This window comes from Pygocentrus nattereri, chromosome 25, assembly GCF_015220715.1.
Source record: "Pygocentrus nattereri isolate fPygNat1 chromosome 25, fPygNat1.pri, whole genome shotgun sequence".
NCBI lineage: Eukaryota > Metazoa > Chordata > Actinopteri > Characiformes > Serrasalmidae > Pygocentrus > Pygocentrus nattereri.
This window is the reverse complement of record NC_051235.1, coordinates 3,417,501-3,436,482: the sequence shown is the minus strand read 5'-3', so window position 1 is coordinate 3,436,482 and position 18,982 is coordinate 3,417,501. Positions and strand designations below refer to the sequence as shown.

The 18,982-nt window shown below is 44.2% G+C and overlaps 1 protein-coding gene across 2 annotated transcripts in view; it reads left to right on the top strand.

Moving 5' to 3' along the window:
• Positions 1 to 6,704: 6,704 nt before the first annotated feature.
• The window catches only part of krt222 (keratin 222), a 29,335-nt gene continuing 17,057 nt past the window's right edge, over positions 6,705 to 18,982 (top strand). The window contains exons 1-3 of one of the 2 annotated variants that reach the window (XM_037534717.1): positions 6,705 to 6,841; positions 14,797 to 14,937; positions 15,032 to 15,237. In XM_037534717.1, the coding sequence (XP_037390614.1) occupies positions 15,040 to 15,237 (198 nt within the window). In that variant the 5' untranslated portion in view covers positions 6,705 to 6,841; positions 14,797 to 14,937; positions 15,032 to 15,039. Of the gene's footprint in view, positions 6,842 to 14,774; positions 14,938 to 15,031; positions 15,238 to 18,982 lie in introns of those variants that run through there. The other variant, XM_037534716.1, reaches the window with a different exon arrangement.

The following is an 18,982-nucleotide window of genomic DNA, read 5'->3' as shown; positions in this document are numbered from 1 at the left end:
GCCTGCTGATGTGGACCGAACCGAGCGCTTAAAGATTTGGTAGCAAAGCTGATTAATGTGTGTAAATAAAGGGTCATATATCAGCGACATACGACCGTGAACCAGAACATTCACAGGTAGTTGCTACAGGGTTATTCCAGGGTTATTCCAGCCCACTTGCTATTGTATCCTAGGTGGTTTCTAAGGTGATACTAGGCTGTTGCTATAGTATCCTGGTGGTTGCTAAGTTGCTGCTGGGCCAATGCTGTTATCCCAGGTGTTTGTTATGTTGCTGCTAAGCCACTGCTATATAATGTTAGGTGGTTGCTACAGCGTTACTAGACCGTTGCTATAGTATCCCGGTGGTTGCTAAGTTGCTGCTTGGCCATTGCTGTTATCCCAGGTGGTTGCTATGTTGCTGCTAGCCCACTGCTGTATAATCGTAAATAAGGTGATACTAGGGCATTGCTATGGTGTCCCAGGTGGTTTCTAGGGTGATACTAGGGCATTGCTATTGTATCCTAGGTGGTTTCTAAGGAGATACTAGGCCGTTGCTATGGTATCTCAGGTAGTTGCTAACTTGCTGCTTGGCCATTGCTCTTATCTCAAGTGGTTGCTAAGGTGTGTGTATATGAGTCTGTATGTTCTGTCTATGAGGGTCAGTGGGAGAGATGTCTTTGTGACATCATCTGTAGCAGTTACATTTGAACATTTTCCATTAATTTCCAATAAAGTCATCAATTCATTTCATACAAACGTATCTATTCATTTCCTTTGGTAAAATAAAACACTACGAAAACTGGAGGATGATTTTAGGAATAAGATTAAAAACACTAAGTTGGCTTTGTCAAGTCAACGTGATGAACCCAATGTTCAACATGAAAGGCCAGACTGCTCGTTCATTCGCTGACAGCACTCAGTAAGCTGTTAATGCTCCTTTAGAATAGCCTTTATTATCTATTTTAGTTTGATTTATCTTATGAAAAGACAGGGTTTTTGTCTTTTGTGTTAGTCCCATATTACGTACAGAGCTTAACAAAGCATGATTCCATTCGATATCCATGAAGCTGAAAAGTACAGACGTGTTTTTTTTACTTCCCAGAAATAATTAGGCCTCCTCTGACTTCTCTAGAAGGCCCTGACAGTTCCACACCGGTTAACCCACCCTCAGCACAATCGCTTCACACTTCTTCCCTCTGGTAGGCGATGCAGGAGTGTGAAATCAAGGACGACAGGATTATGAAACGGTTTCTACCCCAAGGCCATCAGGACTCTGAGCTCTGAATTGCACAATTATAGTAAGGCACACCTACATACACTGGCTATTTCAAAGTATCACGATAAATATATACTTTTTTGTTTCTGCGCTCACTGTCCACTTTATCAGCTCCACTGACCGTATAGCTGCACTCTGTAGTTCTACAGTTACAGACTGTAGTCCATCTGTTTCTCTGATACTCTGTTACCCTGTTCTTCAGTGGTCAGGACCCCCATGGACCCTCACGGAGCAGGTACTATTTGGGTGGTGGGTCATTATTGGACAATTTTGCCCAATTTGTGGCAGGTCTGCAATTATGTTAGTACCACACTAATTAGTACTAATGAGCTTACAGTGTTTGTTCGTTTTAATAGGCATGTGGCTCCAGTGCTAAATCCCAGGTACTCTGGCTGATCAACTATGTTTTAAATCTCTTCAGAAAGATTTAGCGCGCTGGCTTTCAGCTCCGTAGGCAAAAGTCTCATCTCACAAAACCATTATGGTGTCTCTGAGCCAAACCTGTCATCTAGAGCATTGAGCACGTTGACAAGTGTCACAGTAATGCGGCCGGTTTAAGGTCTTTCATATGAGGATTAATAAATAATGAAGGTTATTACTTTGCATATTATGTTTATGCGGTTTGGTGTGAAGATGTCTTTACAGTGGTGGCGTCGCCATGACTACAACACAAATATAGACACTTTATTTACCATCCAGAACCACCAGAGAACCCACACGAGTCTTGTGACCTTTTACATATACAGTTGTATGCAAAAGTTTGCATGCCCCTGGCCAAATTCCACCAAATTCCAGGTTTTGTTTCTTTTCCTAAGTGTGAATAAGTGAACACGTCCTCCACGGAGAACTCACCTCTGCACATTTTAATGTGCAATTACTGTTAATTTGCAGGATTTAATATACTGGTGGGAAATAAAATATAAAATGCGGCCTGCGCAAAAGTTATTTTGTCATTTGACATCCAAATATTTGCAAACAAAAATGTTGAGAATGGTACAACATTGGTACAATGTTGGTATAATGTTTTCTATGGATGTTATTTTGCCCTGTAATGCCCTGCATGTACCTCTCTGCTGTGAAGAGTTAAAAAATGAGTGCAATAATCAATAATCTGATTTCTGCTTATCTGATTATTCAAACACCATACTCTCATTTCTTAGACCAGAGTAAGTTCTAGAAATCCAGTCAGGTTTCTCAGTGCTGTGAGCTCTTACTCTGCTTTCTTTCATTTCTCAGTCTGAGCATGTGCGAAAACAGACAGTGGTACCGGAAATAAGCGAGCAAGCCAAACAATTTTGGAAACAAATACATGCTTGACGAAATAATAATAATAATAATACATTTTATTTAAAAGCGCCTTTTTCGACACTCAAGAAAACATCAACAGAGAGAGTAGGCTAATTTGAACAGGTGAGTTTTAAGACTTGATTTGAAAAGAGGAAATTAGTCAATGTTACGGATGTCAGGTGGGAGGGAGTTCCAGAGTTTGGGAGCAGAGCGGCTGAACCCAAGTTCTTGATGACACCCAAGCTCTTAACCTGAGGTGAGGGGGAGACTAATGTACTGTCAATTTGGATAGAGGAAATATCCACTTTTGATAATGTGGATTTGGAACCACAAAGCAAAATTTCAGTTTTATCACTGTTAAGTTTTAGGAAATTAGAGGTGAACCAGGATTTTATTTCAGATAAACAGTTGGAAAGGGAAGAGGGTGGGAACAAAGTACTTAGTTTACTAGATAGATAGAACTGGGTGTCATCTGCATAGCAGTGGAAATGGATGTTGAAAGAGCGAAAAATATTGCCAAGGGGCAGAAGGTAAATGATGAAAAGTAGGGGCCCCAGGACAGAGCCCTGGGGTACACCAGAAGTAACAGGGGAAGACTGAGACCTGAAAGATTTGAGTTGAATGAACTGAGTGCGGCCTGAGAGATAGGAATGAAGCCAGTCGAGTGCGATATAATTAATGCCAATGCAAGATAGTCTGTTAAGGAGGATAGTATGAGAAATAGTGTTGAAGGCTGCGCTCAGATCTAGAAGAATGAGAATGGAAAATAAACCAGAATCAGCTGCCATGAGAAGGTCATTAGTGATCTTAAGAAGAGCCGTTATGTGCTATGGAGGGGGTGAAAACCAGACCCGAATTGTTCATAGAGACAATAAATTAAGGATTCTTCATCTTCTAGATGATTTAAGTTTATATTTTCAAACTTTTTATATTAAAAAGAAGCCGCAGCATGAAGTTTGAGTTTATGTCGTCTTCTGTGAGTCTGTTTGCTGGTTGTAGAGCAGAAATCTGATTACTGTCTGACTCATGTAGACCTGGAGCTTCCCCACTATCTGATTACTCAATCGCATGTAAACCTGCGGGTTCCTGCAGGTATCAGATTAAGTGCTTGTAAAGAGACTCACTGACTAGGCCAAAACTTTATCTCAAAACCTGCAAAACCATCTATGAGGCATCGGTGTATTTATTTCTCCCTTATGTATTCACTTTCTTTGAGGAAGCTTTCGGAGGCTTCACAGCAAACTGCTCTGAATTACTTTGTTCACATTTTAGGCAAAAATCAGTGCTTTTTTTAAAAAGCCTTTCAGAAACTAAAATAGCTTCTAAACATCAACGTCAAAATCTACTCAAAGTCTCCAGTTTATGCTTTTAAGGCCTGTATTTCTTTGCTGTCGGTAGAAATGAACAGAAATCATTGCTGCCCACATGTACTGAAGCCTGGATTTGGTTTGGTCGTATTTTGGTCCACCATCACGACTGATCTTGTGCAATAGAGCTTCACCGCTCAGCAGTATGTGAAAGATTTCTCGGGCTAATGAAGATAATTGCAATAATAGCATCAGATAGCTTTCTTTCATTGTATTATTTGTTGTCTTTGGCACTCAAGCAGAACCCCTGCAGGTGTTCGAGTTCAATAAACAGATTTAAGTCAAGCTGAATCGTCTCTCCGCTCTCTGCTGTTTCCCATTGTTTGAGATGTTTATGACGGTGCATGTCCACCTGCGATTAGCTACACCACCCACCATCTGAGTTCATCTATATTGCGTTTAGATAATCTTCTCTCAAGGTAAAGATCAGGAACAACGGCTCTTTTTCTTCTTTAAATTTTAAGAAAATAATGAAGGTTTGAAGGTTTTATATGTACTTGTTGAGGGGATTACATACATTTGGATGTATGTTATTTAAATCATGTGAATGGGAGGCAAATTTGAAGCCATATAAAGCTTGTAGGCTACTTAATAAGATAACTTGCTAGCAAGATCGAGTGAGCAAAGCATGATACATAAGCAGCCTTGTGGAGAGTGTTAAGCCTGCTAAATGTGAGTGAGTGAGTGAATTAAGAGACACTAGCACAAATGAACATTATTGTAGTAACAGAAATCAAATAGCATATCCAACAATATGTTTGCTGATTTTTTCCCTTCATCTCCACAAAAAAAAACGCCTCAGAATCCCCCACCAGCTGTGAGCAGAGTGGTCCGGTGCGGCGCAATGGGGTGACAAAAAGTGTCAATGGACATGTGCATAAACTGATTTGACCATTTCAGTCCAGTTCAATGTTATTTGTGTCCCACTTCTTCACAAAAGCCATTGTCCCAAAGCTGCCTGTCCAGAAATGCAAGTGCGGCCACCTAACAAGCGTCGCCAAGGGAAACAATGGCAGGAAAACCTCCCTAAGAACATGAGAAACACACACTGAGAGGAACCGAGACTCAAAAGGAGAACCCAACCTCCTCTGAGCCACACCGGATAGTGCAGCTAGGATAAAAGGAACATTAAACAGAGGCCTGAGAGACAAAACAGTGACAGTACATTCAATCAGACTTGGACATCAATCCAAAAAGGGGATTAATAGGGAGTGTGTCGCTCCTTTGTTGCAGTAACAGCCTTTACATAAGATTACATTAGATGTTGGAACATTGCTGTGAGGATTTGACAGAACTGTGTGTGAACTGAACAATGGCTGCATCTCGAAGTAGCTGGATTCTCTAATTGGAAGGCTTGTCTGAATACTTTTGGGCATAAATTGGACATATATGACAATGATCTAGCCAGGCTTCCCTCACAGATGTGTCCTTGTGTATCTGTTGTCATTAAGTTGGCCAAGGTTTAACGTCCCGTCAACATTTCTCGCTGCCCGCCTGCTCGGATATGTCCTCATCCTCATTCACGCTTAATTTGATAATCTCTCAAAGCTGACAAAGCTTCACTTTGGAATTTTCCACTCCACCTTAAATAGCGCAGCCATTGCGTGCAAGGGCCCGAAAAGGTGTTCGATTGTAGGGGCTACATAATTTAAGGTGGAGCAGCAAATAAGAATAAGAAACGAATTTCATCTCCGTTTAATCTCCACACATGGTGCAAACCGATGCTGCGCTAAGCAGCAGGTGGGAGCCCGCCGTTTGAACCCTTAAAGTGGCACGAAACACCACCAGCCTGCTGGGAATTCTCTCGATTACCCACTCCAGCGTTGCTTCAGGCTTTGTCCACCGTCCTGTAAAGCTTTATGAATTTCAAGAGATATTTTTTTTGTCCAACCTCGCAGCCGTAACTAGGAACCGACGCATAAGGTGGAGCATGGAGGACCTGGAGGACCACCCTGGGCTATTAGCCATCTTTTCTCGAAATCAGAAAGCGGCAGGCAGGTAACCGCATGTCAGGGGCCCATTAGCTGCTTAAATTGCTCGGGACGGGCTGTCATGAGACTGAATTGCTGTTTGTCGTGGAAGTCTTAGCGGAGCGAACAGGCTAGACTACATTCTCCACCATCCCGGAGAGGGAACAGCCTTTTTTCAGGACAGGGTGGGTCTCCGTGAGACCAGAAGCAGTATCGCAGAATTTCATCTTGGGACGCATGAGGAGACAGATAGATCGACAGAGAGATTGACAGATAGAGGGAGAGGCACAGGAGGGCGTGTTTTGGTGAGTGTCTCAATCTGGCAAGGCCCGCTTTCCTTTGTTTGTGTGTCAGTGTGTCCCTCTACCCTTTATTGCTGTGTGTTGGTGGGTGTGTGTACCCACGGCAGGTGGATCAGTGCCGAGCTAGAATAAGTACTGTGCGCTTTTCGGCCTGTGCCAATACAAACACGACCCTAATCAGCAGCATTAGAGCTCCTGGCAGCTGTGTTGCTCTCCATAGTCAGCCAGTCATATAATTATATCACAGTAAAAGACAATCAGATACTTGACGCGGCTTTAGGACTTAATCACTTATTGTTGCCTCAAAGGTGAATTAACGTCACTGGCTTTGCTTCAGTCGTGGTTTCTTGCTGTAATTGTGTGTTAGCTGTCAATAAGAAGACGTTTTCTGTTAGAAACGCTTCTGAACTTTGGTCCGCTCTCCTGACGTTATTCTCGATAACGTGCGAATGCTTTTATAATCCACAATCACAAGAAGTAAAAGCGAAACCAACAGCACAGCAGCTAAAAACGTGGCCATGTTCATGTATCAAAAGTCACTAGCATGTAGGCTGACAGCTAAAAACAATATAGGAATCAACAGCTGGACATTAGGACCACAAAACCTGGACCGATAGCCGTTGGAGCGCTACTCGGCAATCACAAAAGACAGCTTTACAGGTAACATTAAAATAAAAATAATAACCGCATCATAAACAAATATTATTAAGGGGCATTCAAGCCCAAAACTAGAACTTAATATGGTAATATTAATCAATATTTATAATTATATACTAATTAATTAATATTCTGTAGCATTTTGTTTCTCATTATATTTCGATATTTGAAAAAAATCCACAATTTTATATCATTTTTATATTGTTGTTGTATGCATGCATAACTACAGCATACAACTACAGGAGAAGCCTGTGGTGTCTATTCATCATGGATCCACATGCCTGGATGCCGCGGTGTCCGGCATGTTGGAGAGGTCAAGGTCCGCGTGTGAACAGATTCTCTCGTGTTGAGAGACGAAGAGTCTCAGGATTAAATCGGCCACGACTTCGTCACTACTCCACCCATTTACGCCACATCTGCTCTGTTCTAATCCTCAGACTCAGATGAATCCAGGCTGACGGGATCTGCTCTCGGGAGCTTTTATACCTTCAGTAGCCGGTCGTGATAATTATCCGTCCGGAGCCGCAGGACAGTATTCAGCCTAATCCCGACGTTAAAAACCGAGTTTAGCGCGAGAAAAACATAAACTCAACAGACGCACATCAGCAAATCCGTCAGGGAGCGAATCACTTCTGATCTCAACACTCAGGACGATCAAATAAAGCCCAAAGCACAGCAAGACGGACGGAGCTGAAGATGGGCTTCCTGCTCAAATTCTCCCATTCCACCTTAAATGGTGCATCAGCCACCTTCTTCTTTCAGTTTTCCAGTTCCACCTTAAATGGTGCATCAGCCAGCTTCTTCTTTCAATTTTCCAGTTCCACCTTAAATGGTGCATCAGCCAGCTTCTTCTTTCAGTTTTCCAGTTCCACCTTAAATGGTGCATCAGCCAGCTTCTTCTTTCAGTTTTCCTGCTCCACCTTAAATGGTGCATCAGCCAGCTTCTTCTTTCAATTTTCCAGTTCCACCTTAAATGGTGCAGCTTCATCTTTGTGTAAGGTGCTAACGTTAATCTGCTATGAACATCTGCACGGATTAAACAATGCTGTAACTTACTGAGCTGCACAGCATTAACCTGTAAATAAATTAAACTCCTAAATAAAGTTAAAACCCCTGAATAGACCATTAAATGAAATAAGCTTCATATAAAACCAGAGGAGAAACAACCACATCAGCAGGTTCCCTGAGCTTTTATTTCAGAATAACACCAGAGACACGACTCCTGCGATCACGACTTTCACTATATAGTTTATAATATTTATTAGGCGTTTGTTTTCTTTACAACGGTTTGGAGACTGTGGCTCTGTCTAAAAGACAGGAGGCTGAGCTGGAGGTGGCGGAGATGAAGATGCTGAGATTTTCGTTGGGAGTGACCAGGATGGACAAGATTAGAAATGAGCAGATCAGAGGGACAGTGAAGGTGGAGCAGTTTGGAGATAAAGCCAGAGAGGCCAGGTTGAGATGGTTTGGACATGTGTTGAGGAGGAATAGTGGATATATTGGGCAAAGAATGTTGGAGATGGAGCTGCCAGGTAGAAGGAGAAGAGGTAGACCTCAGAGAAGGTTTATGGATGTAGTGAAGGTGGACATGGAGATGGTTGGTGTGAAAGTACATCTGTAAACGCTAGGGACCCAAAAATGCACTTTTCTGTAGAATGACCCCTGTATGTAAATGAGCTCTGCTCTGAATGGCTGCCCCGTGTTCCTTATTCAAAAAAGTAGTGCAGTCTGAAACACTCCTTATAACTTCATTGTGAATGGTGGGTCACCTGCTGCAATCAGCTCACCTGCTGCCGGCTGATTAGATGAAGATGTGTGTGTTTGCTCTTGTGAAATCACAAAAACAGGGAATTCGTAACAGGCCTGTTTGTGCAGATTTCCTTGTGTAGACTGTGTGGACCTGCATGAGCCGTACGTCATGGAAACTTTAGGGATATTTACACGTAAGTGTTCTGCTTAGGAAAGCAAAGATGGGCCCTTTAAGATTAATATGTGAGTAATAAGCCCCATAATCGAAGGGTTAAAGGGCTAGAGGTGGATTTTGAAGCATGCTGTGTTTTTCTCACGGTGCCCTGGATGCCTGCATGTTCTTGCACTTCCATTCTGCCCCCGAGGAAGCAGCGAATTTAGTGAAAATATAATTACGAAATCCTGTGACGTTGGTCATGAAATTATTTACAGTGCTTACTGGATTACAGTCATACACACAGCACTAAAGCCTGTAAAACACGTGACACCATCTAATTACAGCGCAGTCACAGCGCAGTCATAGGCCGTATCCTTGCATACAGAGACAGTCACTGAGAGCTGGACTTTGACCTTACTGAGTCACTGCTTTCAGTGTGTGTGTGTGTGTGTGTGTGTGTGTGTGTGTGTGTGCGTGCTAATGCATGTTTGCTCATACCAGCAAACTCACTCTTGGTGGGTATGTATGTGTACACTTAACCACATAATCATAATAATGACTATAATAGCAATACTACCACTACCACCGCTACTACTACTACCACCACTACCACCACCACCACTACTACCACCACCACTACCACTACCACCACTACTACCACCACTACTACCACCACCACTACTACTACCACCACTACTACCACCGCTACTACTACTACCACCACTACCACCACCACCACTACTACCACCACCACTACTACCACCACCACTACCACTACCACCGCTACTACTACTACCACCACTACCACCACCACCACTACTACCACCACCACTACTACCACCACCACTACCACTACCACCGCTACTACTACTACCACCACTACCACCACCACCACTACTACCACCACCACTACCACTACCACCACTACTACCACCACTACTACCACCACCACTACTACTACCACCACTACTACCACCGCTACTACTACTACCACCACTACCACCACCACCACTACTACCACCACCACTACTACCACCACCACTACCACTACCACCACTACTACCACCGCTACTACTACTACCACCACTACTACCACCACCGCTACTACTACTACCACCACTACCACCACCACCACTACTACCACCACCACTACCACTACCACCACTACTACCACCACTACTACCACCACCACTACTACTACCACCACTACTACCACCGCTACTACTACTACCACCACTACTACCACCACTACTACCACCACCACTACTACTACCACCACTACTACCACCGCTACTACTACTACCACCACTACCACCACCACCACTACTACCACCACCACTACTACCACCACCACTACCACTACCACCACTACTACCACCGCTACTACTACTACCACCACTACCACCACCACCACTACTACCACCACCACTACTACCACCACCACTACCACTACCACCACTACTACCACCGCTACTACTACTACCACCACTACCACCACCACCACTACTACCACCACCACTACTACCACCACCACTACCACTACCACCACTACTACTACCACCACTACTACCACCACCACTACTACCACCACCACTACCACTACCACCACTACTACCACCACTACTACCACTACTACTACCACCACTACTACCACCGCTACTACTACTACCACCACTACCACCACCACCACTACTACCACCACCACTACTACCACCACCACTACCACTACCACCACTACTACCACCGCTACTACTACTACCACCACTACCACCACCACCACTACTACCACCACCACTACTACCACCACCACTACCACTACCACCACTACTACCACCGCTACTACTACTACCACCACTACCACCACCACCACTACTACCACCACCACTACCACTACCACCACTACTACCACCACCACTACTACCACCACTACTACCGCCACCACTACTACTACCACCACTACTACCACCACTACTACCACCACCACTACCACTACCACCACTACTACCACCACTACCACTACCACCACCACTACCACTACCACCACTACTACCACCACTACCCCTACCACCACTACTACCACCACTACTACCACCACCACTACCACCACCACCACTACTACTACTACCACCACTACCACCACCACCACTACTACCACCACCACCACTACCACCACCACCACTACTACCACCACCACTACTACCACCACCACTACCACTACCACCACTACTACCACCGCTACTACTACTACCACCACTACCACCACCACCACTACTACCACCACCACTACTACCACCACCACTACCACTACCACCACTACTACCACCGCTACTACTACTACCACCACTACCACCACCACCACTACTACCACCACCACTACTACCACCACCACTACCACTACCACCACTACTACTACCACCACTACTACCACCACCACTACTACCACCACCACTACCACTACCACCACTACTACCACCACTACTACCACTACTACTACCACCACTACTACCACCGCTACTACTACTACCACCACTACCACCACCACCACTACTACCACCACCACTACTACCACCACCACTACCACTACCACCACTACTACCACCGCTACTACTACTACCACCACTACCACCACCACCACTACTACCACCACCACTACTACCACCACCACTACCACTACCACCACTACTACCACCGCTACTACTACTACCACCACTACCACCACCACCACTACTACCACCACCACTACCACTACCACCACTACTACCACCACCACTACTACCACCACTACTACCGCCACCACTACTACTACCACCACTACTACCACCACTACTACCACCACCACTACCACTACCACCACTACTACCACCACTACCACTACCACCACCACTACCACTACCACCACTACTACCACCACTACCCCTACCACCACTACTACCACCACTACTACCACCACCACTACCACCACCACCACTACTACTACTACCACCACTACCACCACCACCACTACTACCACCACCACTACTACCACCACCACTACCACTACCACCACTACTACCACCGCTACTACTACTACCACCACTACCACCACCACCACTACTACCACCACCACTACTACCACCACCACTACCACTACCACCACTACTACCACCGCTACTACTACTACCACCACTACCACCACCACCACTACTACCACCACCACTACTACCACCACCACTACCACTACCACCACTACTACTACCACCACTACTACCACCACCACTACTACCACCACCACTACCACTACCACCACTACTACCACCACTACTACCACTACTACTACCACCACTACTACCACCGCTACTACTACTACCACCACTACCACCACCACCACTACTACCACCACCACTACTACCACCACCACTACCACTACCACCACTACTACCACCGCTACTACTACTACCACCACTACCACCACCACCACTACTACCACCACCACTACTACCACCACCACTACCACTACCACCACTACTACCACCGCTACTACTACTACCACCACTACCACCACCACCACTACTACCACCACCACTACCACTACCACCACTACTACCACCACCACTACTACCACCACTACTACCGCCACCACTACTACTACCACCACTACTACCACCACTACTACCACCACCACTACCACTACCACCACTACTACCACCACTACCACTACCACCACCACTACCACTACCACCACTACTACCACCACTACCCCTACCACCACTACTACCACCACTACTACCACCACCACTACCACCACCACCACTACTACTACCACCACTACTACCACCACCACTACCACTACCACCACTACTACCACCACTACCACTACCACCACTACTACCACCACTACTACCACCACCACTACCACCACCACTACTACTACTACCACCACTACTACTACCACTACTACCACTACCACCACTACTACCACCACTACTACCACTACCACCACTACTACCACTACCACTACCACCACTACTACCACCACCACTACCACTACCACCACTACTACCACCACTACCACCACTACTACCACCACCACTACCACTACCACCACTACCACCACTTCTACCACCACCACTACCACTACCACCACCACTACCACCACTACTACCACCACTACTACTACCACCACTACTACCACCACCACTATTACTACTATCACCACTACTACCACCACCACTACCACCACCACTACTACTACTACCACCACTACTACTACCACTACTACCACCACTACTACCACTACCACCACTACTACCACCACTACTACCACTACTACCACTACTACCACTACCACTACCACCACTACTACCACCACCACTACCACTACCACCACCACTACCACTACCACCACTACCACCACTTCTACCACCACCACTACCATTACCACCACCACTACCACCACTACTACTACCACCACTACTACCACCACCACTATTACTACTATCACCACTACTACCACCTACTATTACTACTAGTACTACTACTACTACTACTAATAATAATAACAACTACTGTAGCTACTACTATGACTACTACTACTACTACTACTACTACTGCTACTACCACCACTACTACTACTACTACTTTTACCACCACCACCAATACTACTACTACTACTACTACTACTACTTTTACCACCACCACCAATACTACTACTACTAGTAGTACTACTACTTTTACCACCACCACCACCAATACTACTACTACTACTAATACTACTACTTTTACCACCACCACCAATACTACTACTACTTTTACCACCACCACCAATACTACTACTAGTAGTCCTACTACTTTTACCACCACCACCAATACTACTACTACTACTAATACTACTACTTTTACCACCACCACCAACACTACAACTACTACTACTTTTACCACCACCACCAATACTACTACTACTACTACTACTACTACTTTTACCACCACCACCAATACTACTACTAGTAGTACTACTACTTTTACCACCACCACCAATACTACTACTACTACTACTACTTTTACCACCAATACTACTACTACTACTACTACTACTACTACTACTAGTACTACTACTAATAATAATAATAATCAGTGGCAAACCTATAAAGCTTAGCCTTAACTTTAAAAAGTCTAAAACAAAATAAACCTGTAGGATAATGCTAATTTCTTTTAGCAACTCTTATGTGTTAGCACTAAGCTAAAAATGATTCACATTAACATTTTTTTGCGGTTCTAGATTAAACACAGACATTTGAAGCTCATATATGTATCAGTTTTATAGTGATTCTATCAGTAAAGATTCCCGGCATAGACCTGCTGCCGCTGTGTTCAATTCCTAACAACTACCCGGAACATTGCTTAGGCCTCGACTCATATTCACAGTCAGTGATGTATCTAGTACTTCCAGAAGGAAACCATGTAAACCATGATTGCACATCTGAAATGAGTGTATTGTGGTCTGGCAAGTTAAACTTTCAGCTTGTTTATGAAAAATAACATTGTGTTCTCTGGGCCAGAGAAGAAAAGACCATCCAGACTGTTTTTAAACAGCATAAGTTTAAAAGCAAGTTTAAAAGCCAACGTCCGCACAACAACAAAGGCCCTGTATTATACAGCTGAAGACTTGCATAATGAGGGAATGGCCAAAACCTCCACTTTCAAAACTGGATAAAAAAGTCAATAAAGTAAAACATCAAATATTGTGTTTTTGTAGTGTTTTAATTCAATACCGGTCAAACGGTTCACACACTATTAATCACTCATTTTGTTTTATAAGTATTTCATACACTGTGTTGTTCTAATACTATATAACACTGTGTTATATAGTCATAAAGTTTGTTTTATAGTAGGCAAAAACGCTTCTTTTATCTCTATGTGTGTGTGTGTGTGTGTGTGTGTGTGTGTGTGTGTGAATTCTGCTGTATAATCCTGGATCAGTGAGTACAATAGCTTGAGTTAAACTCGTGATGTAAACTACGTAGGTGCCTGCTCTCCTGACCACAAAGGCTTTTTTTGCTCTCTGTCACTGACCAAGCACCAACGATCTGACCAGCGGCTCGCTCTGGCCTCCAGGACCCAAGAGAGACTTGCTGTAACTTGTCCGACCTGCATTCCAGCCACGTCCCTCCACAGGATTTCTTCATGTTCTCCAGCTAAACATTTGCTAAGCAAACAGGTCAGTGAGCCGGAGCTGGGAGTGGCCTGGACAGGGGTGCGTCCAGCGCTGAGTCAGAGTGTGACCGGTGTGTTTTGGGTTTTGTGGTGCACAGGGGGCCCTATGGAGGAGCAAGAGGAGCCGCAGGAGGCCCTGAGGGGTCTGAACGACCGGCTGAGGGGCTTCCTGCAGCATGTGGCACAGCTGCAGCGCGACAACCAGATGCTGCAGGAGAGGATAGTGGAGTTTGGACGCAGAAGTGGTCAGCATGAGCAGGAGTGGAGCGCGAGGGAGAGGACAGTGGGGCAGCTACGGGAGCAGGTGGGAGTGACCACACACACATATACACGTATACACATATCACTGTTGCACCAAAACCTCATATCTCCAAAATAGTAACTTTACAGGAGAAGGAAAAACATACTTTATTTTTAATGTAAGTCAATGGAATCAGATGTCTTTCCAAGTCATTTTGGGTCATTTATTTTGGTCCATTCATCTTGAAATTTACAAACCATATAAAGGACAGTATGTTTTTTCGAATTCTGTCAAAAACTCAAAAACAAAATTTTTGGTCCAACAGCAGCAATCTGTGAAAAGTTCAGAGAACCCTTCATTTATTTTCCAGTCAAAACAGCCATTAAGTACAATTTATTCATTTTTAGGAGATAATTCTAAGATGATTACATATGAGATAATCCACTTGCATAAGGAAGTGAAAAAAAAACAGGAGCTTCCAAAATGTGTCTCCTAACAACCACCTGGAAGACCTGATAGACCCCAAAACTGCCCCCATCAGATTAATGGCACTGAAAGCTTTGATCTCTGAGAGAGAGGAGAAGATCAAGCTGCTTCAGATCTGAAAACATTCACAGGTGCTTCTGTCCATCCTTCCACTGTGAGAAGACCACTCAGCGCTGTGGGTCTGAAAGGACGTGTAGCTGATCAAGAAGAACCTCACTGAGAAAAGGAGACGGACACATCGAACAAAGAAGCTGGACGATGGACTGACCACCTGTCCAGACCTCAGCACCACTGAATGGATTTGATCACTTCGGAAATGAAAAATGAAACGCCAAGAAATTCTCTGTTTTGACTGTAAACTGAATATAAGACTCTGGCTTTGGCGCAGGACGGTACAGACCCACACTGTACACACACAAGCATATAAATACACACACCCACGCACGGATACACATCATGTACAAATACACACAGAAGCCTGTGTCATCACTTTGATCTTGTGCACACATCCCCTCCCCATACAGACACACACATACACACCCATTAATACACACACACACACACCTACAGCCGCCACAACAGCCTTCTCTTTCACGCCACAGAGTGATGTTAGTGCACGATTACATCACAACTGGCAGAACTGGTGCTGGATTAAAGGCAAATGTTCCCAGTGATGATTTATCTGTAATAAATTTGACCACTTTTCCAAAACATCTGCCTAATGCGTTTGAGGTGTAAACTGAGGGATTCTGAGCTGTTTGGTGTGAAATGGTTCAGACGTCTTTACAGTGGTGGTGATGGGAACCAGGGGTTGCCATGACTACAACACAGATATAGACACTTTATTTACCATCCAGAACCACCAGAGAACCGACACGAGTCTTCTGAGTTTATACGGAATGTTGATGATGGAAAATAGTGGAAAATCTGGAATAATGAGTTTTCTTTGGGGACTATTTTGCCGCACAGCGCCCTGCATGTGTTGTATCCCTCCACCATGAATGGAGTTTAAGGCCAAAATCTTCACAAAGCTGTCATAAAACAGCGTCTCAGTCATCAAGCAGCACAACTTTCGGTGAGGGAACGTTTAGAGGTGGACGTTTGGTTCCTATCACCACCACTGTGAACAGTTCTGCGTCTCTAAAATGGAGCGCTTCACACAAACCACTCGGAATGACTTTCTTTACACGTTACACATTTATAATGCAGGTTTATTTTTTAATTTGGTGGAATTCCCCTACGAGAACTTGCTGTTCTGAACTTGCAGTGTGATTGGCTGAGAGGCCAAGTATCACTCCGCCTCTTTTGCCTATAACATAGCAACGCCGGCCAGCCGTTAACAACGTAAGATTAAGCTTTATTATGAGTATGAAGCCCATAGAAAACATCTGTAACGGTTTCAGGCGAAAACGAAAACGCTCCCATTATAATCAACCTTAAAAACTGCGGTTAACCAGCCACACATGGATAAGATGAAAATGATCTGTAGGAGCCTTCCACGAGTTTTTATAAGGACATATTAGCCTGCTAGAAGTTTCAGTGGGTAGTACCATGTTTTTTACCCCTTAAATGGCCAGGGCCCACCGCAGGCGCAGTTTTATTCCACAACCGAAGAACAGCTGAGGTTATAGTTTGCATTGAAGTCCCTGTAGATTCTGAACAATAAGCCTTGGTTTGTAATAATTCTAGGGGGTTCCTCTCTTTGAATATGTTACCCATAGTTCTATAAGTTGATTAAGAGACCCTTATTACCCATCCGTGAAGTGGATCACCACATACACACCAGTGAACACACACACTAGGGGTCAGTGTGCACACTTGCCCGGAGCGGTGGGCAGCCCTATCCACAGCACCCGGGGAGCAGTTGGGGGTTAGGTGTCTTGCTCAAGGGATCAAACCGGTGATCTTCAGTTCACAAGGCTGGGTCCCTAACCTGCAGCCCATGACTGCCCCGACTCGGTAGCACGCCCAGAGTTCTCTCGATATTTCATATTTCATATAGTAGCATTTATATACAGCAAAGCCAGATTGCAGCCTGGCACATGCTCTAACTCAAATATAGACATCAACTTGCAATGATGTCCAGGTGACATACTGCTTCATTATTTGTTGAAAACCTGCCTCTGGATGTTACTGGAGGAGCCTGTTAGCTCGTATATCCATTTTTGTCGTTTTTCAGTTTTTGATAGATTTTGAAAGCACTTGCTCTCTTTTACATTATGTGTAAAAATAATGACGAATGGACCAAAACAAACTGATCAAAAAGACCTTGGAAAATGTCTGGTTCCATTGACTTACATTAAAAGTCAAGCTGGTTTTTTCCTCCTCGTGTAAACTTACCATTTTGGAGATACGAGGTTTGGTTCCCACACGAGCCAAAGTCTATACCAGATACCAGTTCACATCAAACTACTCTGAATGACTTTTTTACATCTCAGCCTTTGAGTTGTGCTGGAATTTAGAAAAAAAGCACATAGAAAAACTCTTTTGGCCTAAAGGCGGTTTAAACACCTGAAAGGTTTAGGTGCCGACATCAGAGCAAGGGGAGAAAATGTGTGGCCTTTGGCATTTTCCTCAAAGCAGGCCCCTTTTTTTCAGCTGCTCCTCCAGTTTCATAGTTTCAGCAAAGCAAAACTGGCAGCGCTTAAAAAGATTTCTATCCAATATGTTAAATTTGTCGCAAACCGGGCACAGAAAACATGGTCATTTATCAAAATCATTTGGTTTCGCTCAGACAAGATGAAGCACGATGAGCCTCTTTGCCAAACACGCCCTGTTTTCGATTTGCATGAGATTTACAAACATGTGAAGATCCGCCGAGCTGAAGAAACGACCAAAGCGTTTTTACATCTTCTGTTATTGCAGGGGCGGAAAATTCCAGACCGGGCGCCCACACTGAGAACGAACTTCCTTCATCCGTAGTTATTTTTCTTCCCATAAATCACACCCAGTTAATCAAAAGAGAAAATGCAAGGTACACTGGCAGTAAAACGCTTGCACACCATCCAGTTCACACGCCTGAACGTATGTTTTTACATGATCTTCAAAACACATTAAGATCCAGAATGTATGCTTAATGCTTCAAATCACTGAAGCCATCATTTATCTTAACTTCCTCACTGTCAGAGACTTTTTTAAACCACACCTGGAAACACTCCTTTCACTCAAACAATCTGCATTTTTTCTTTTTATTTCATTTGAATTCATTCATTTTTATTTTATTCCTTCTTTAAAAGGTTTTTCCTTGTTTATGTTGTTGCTTTTATGTCCTTTTTAAAATGGGTTTAATTTTTTTATTTGTATGACCCTCCCTGGTTATGGC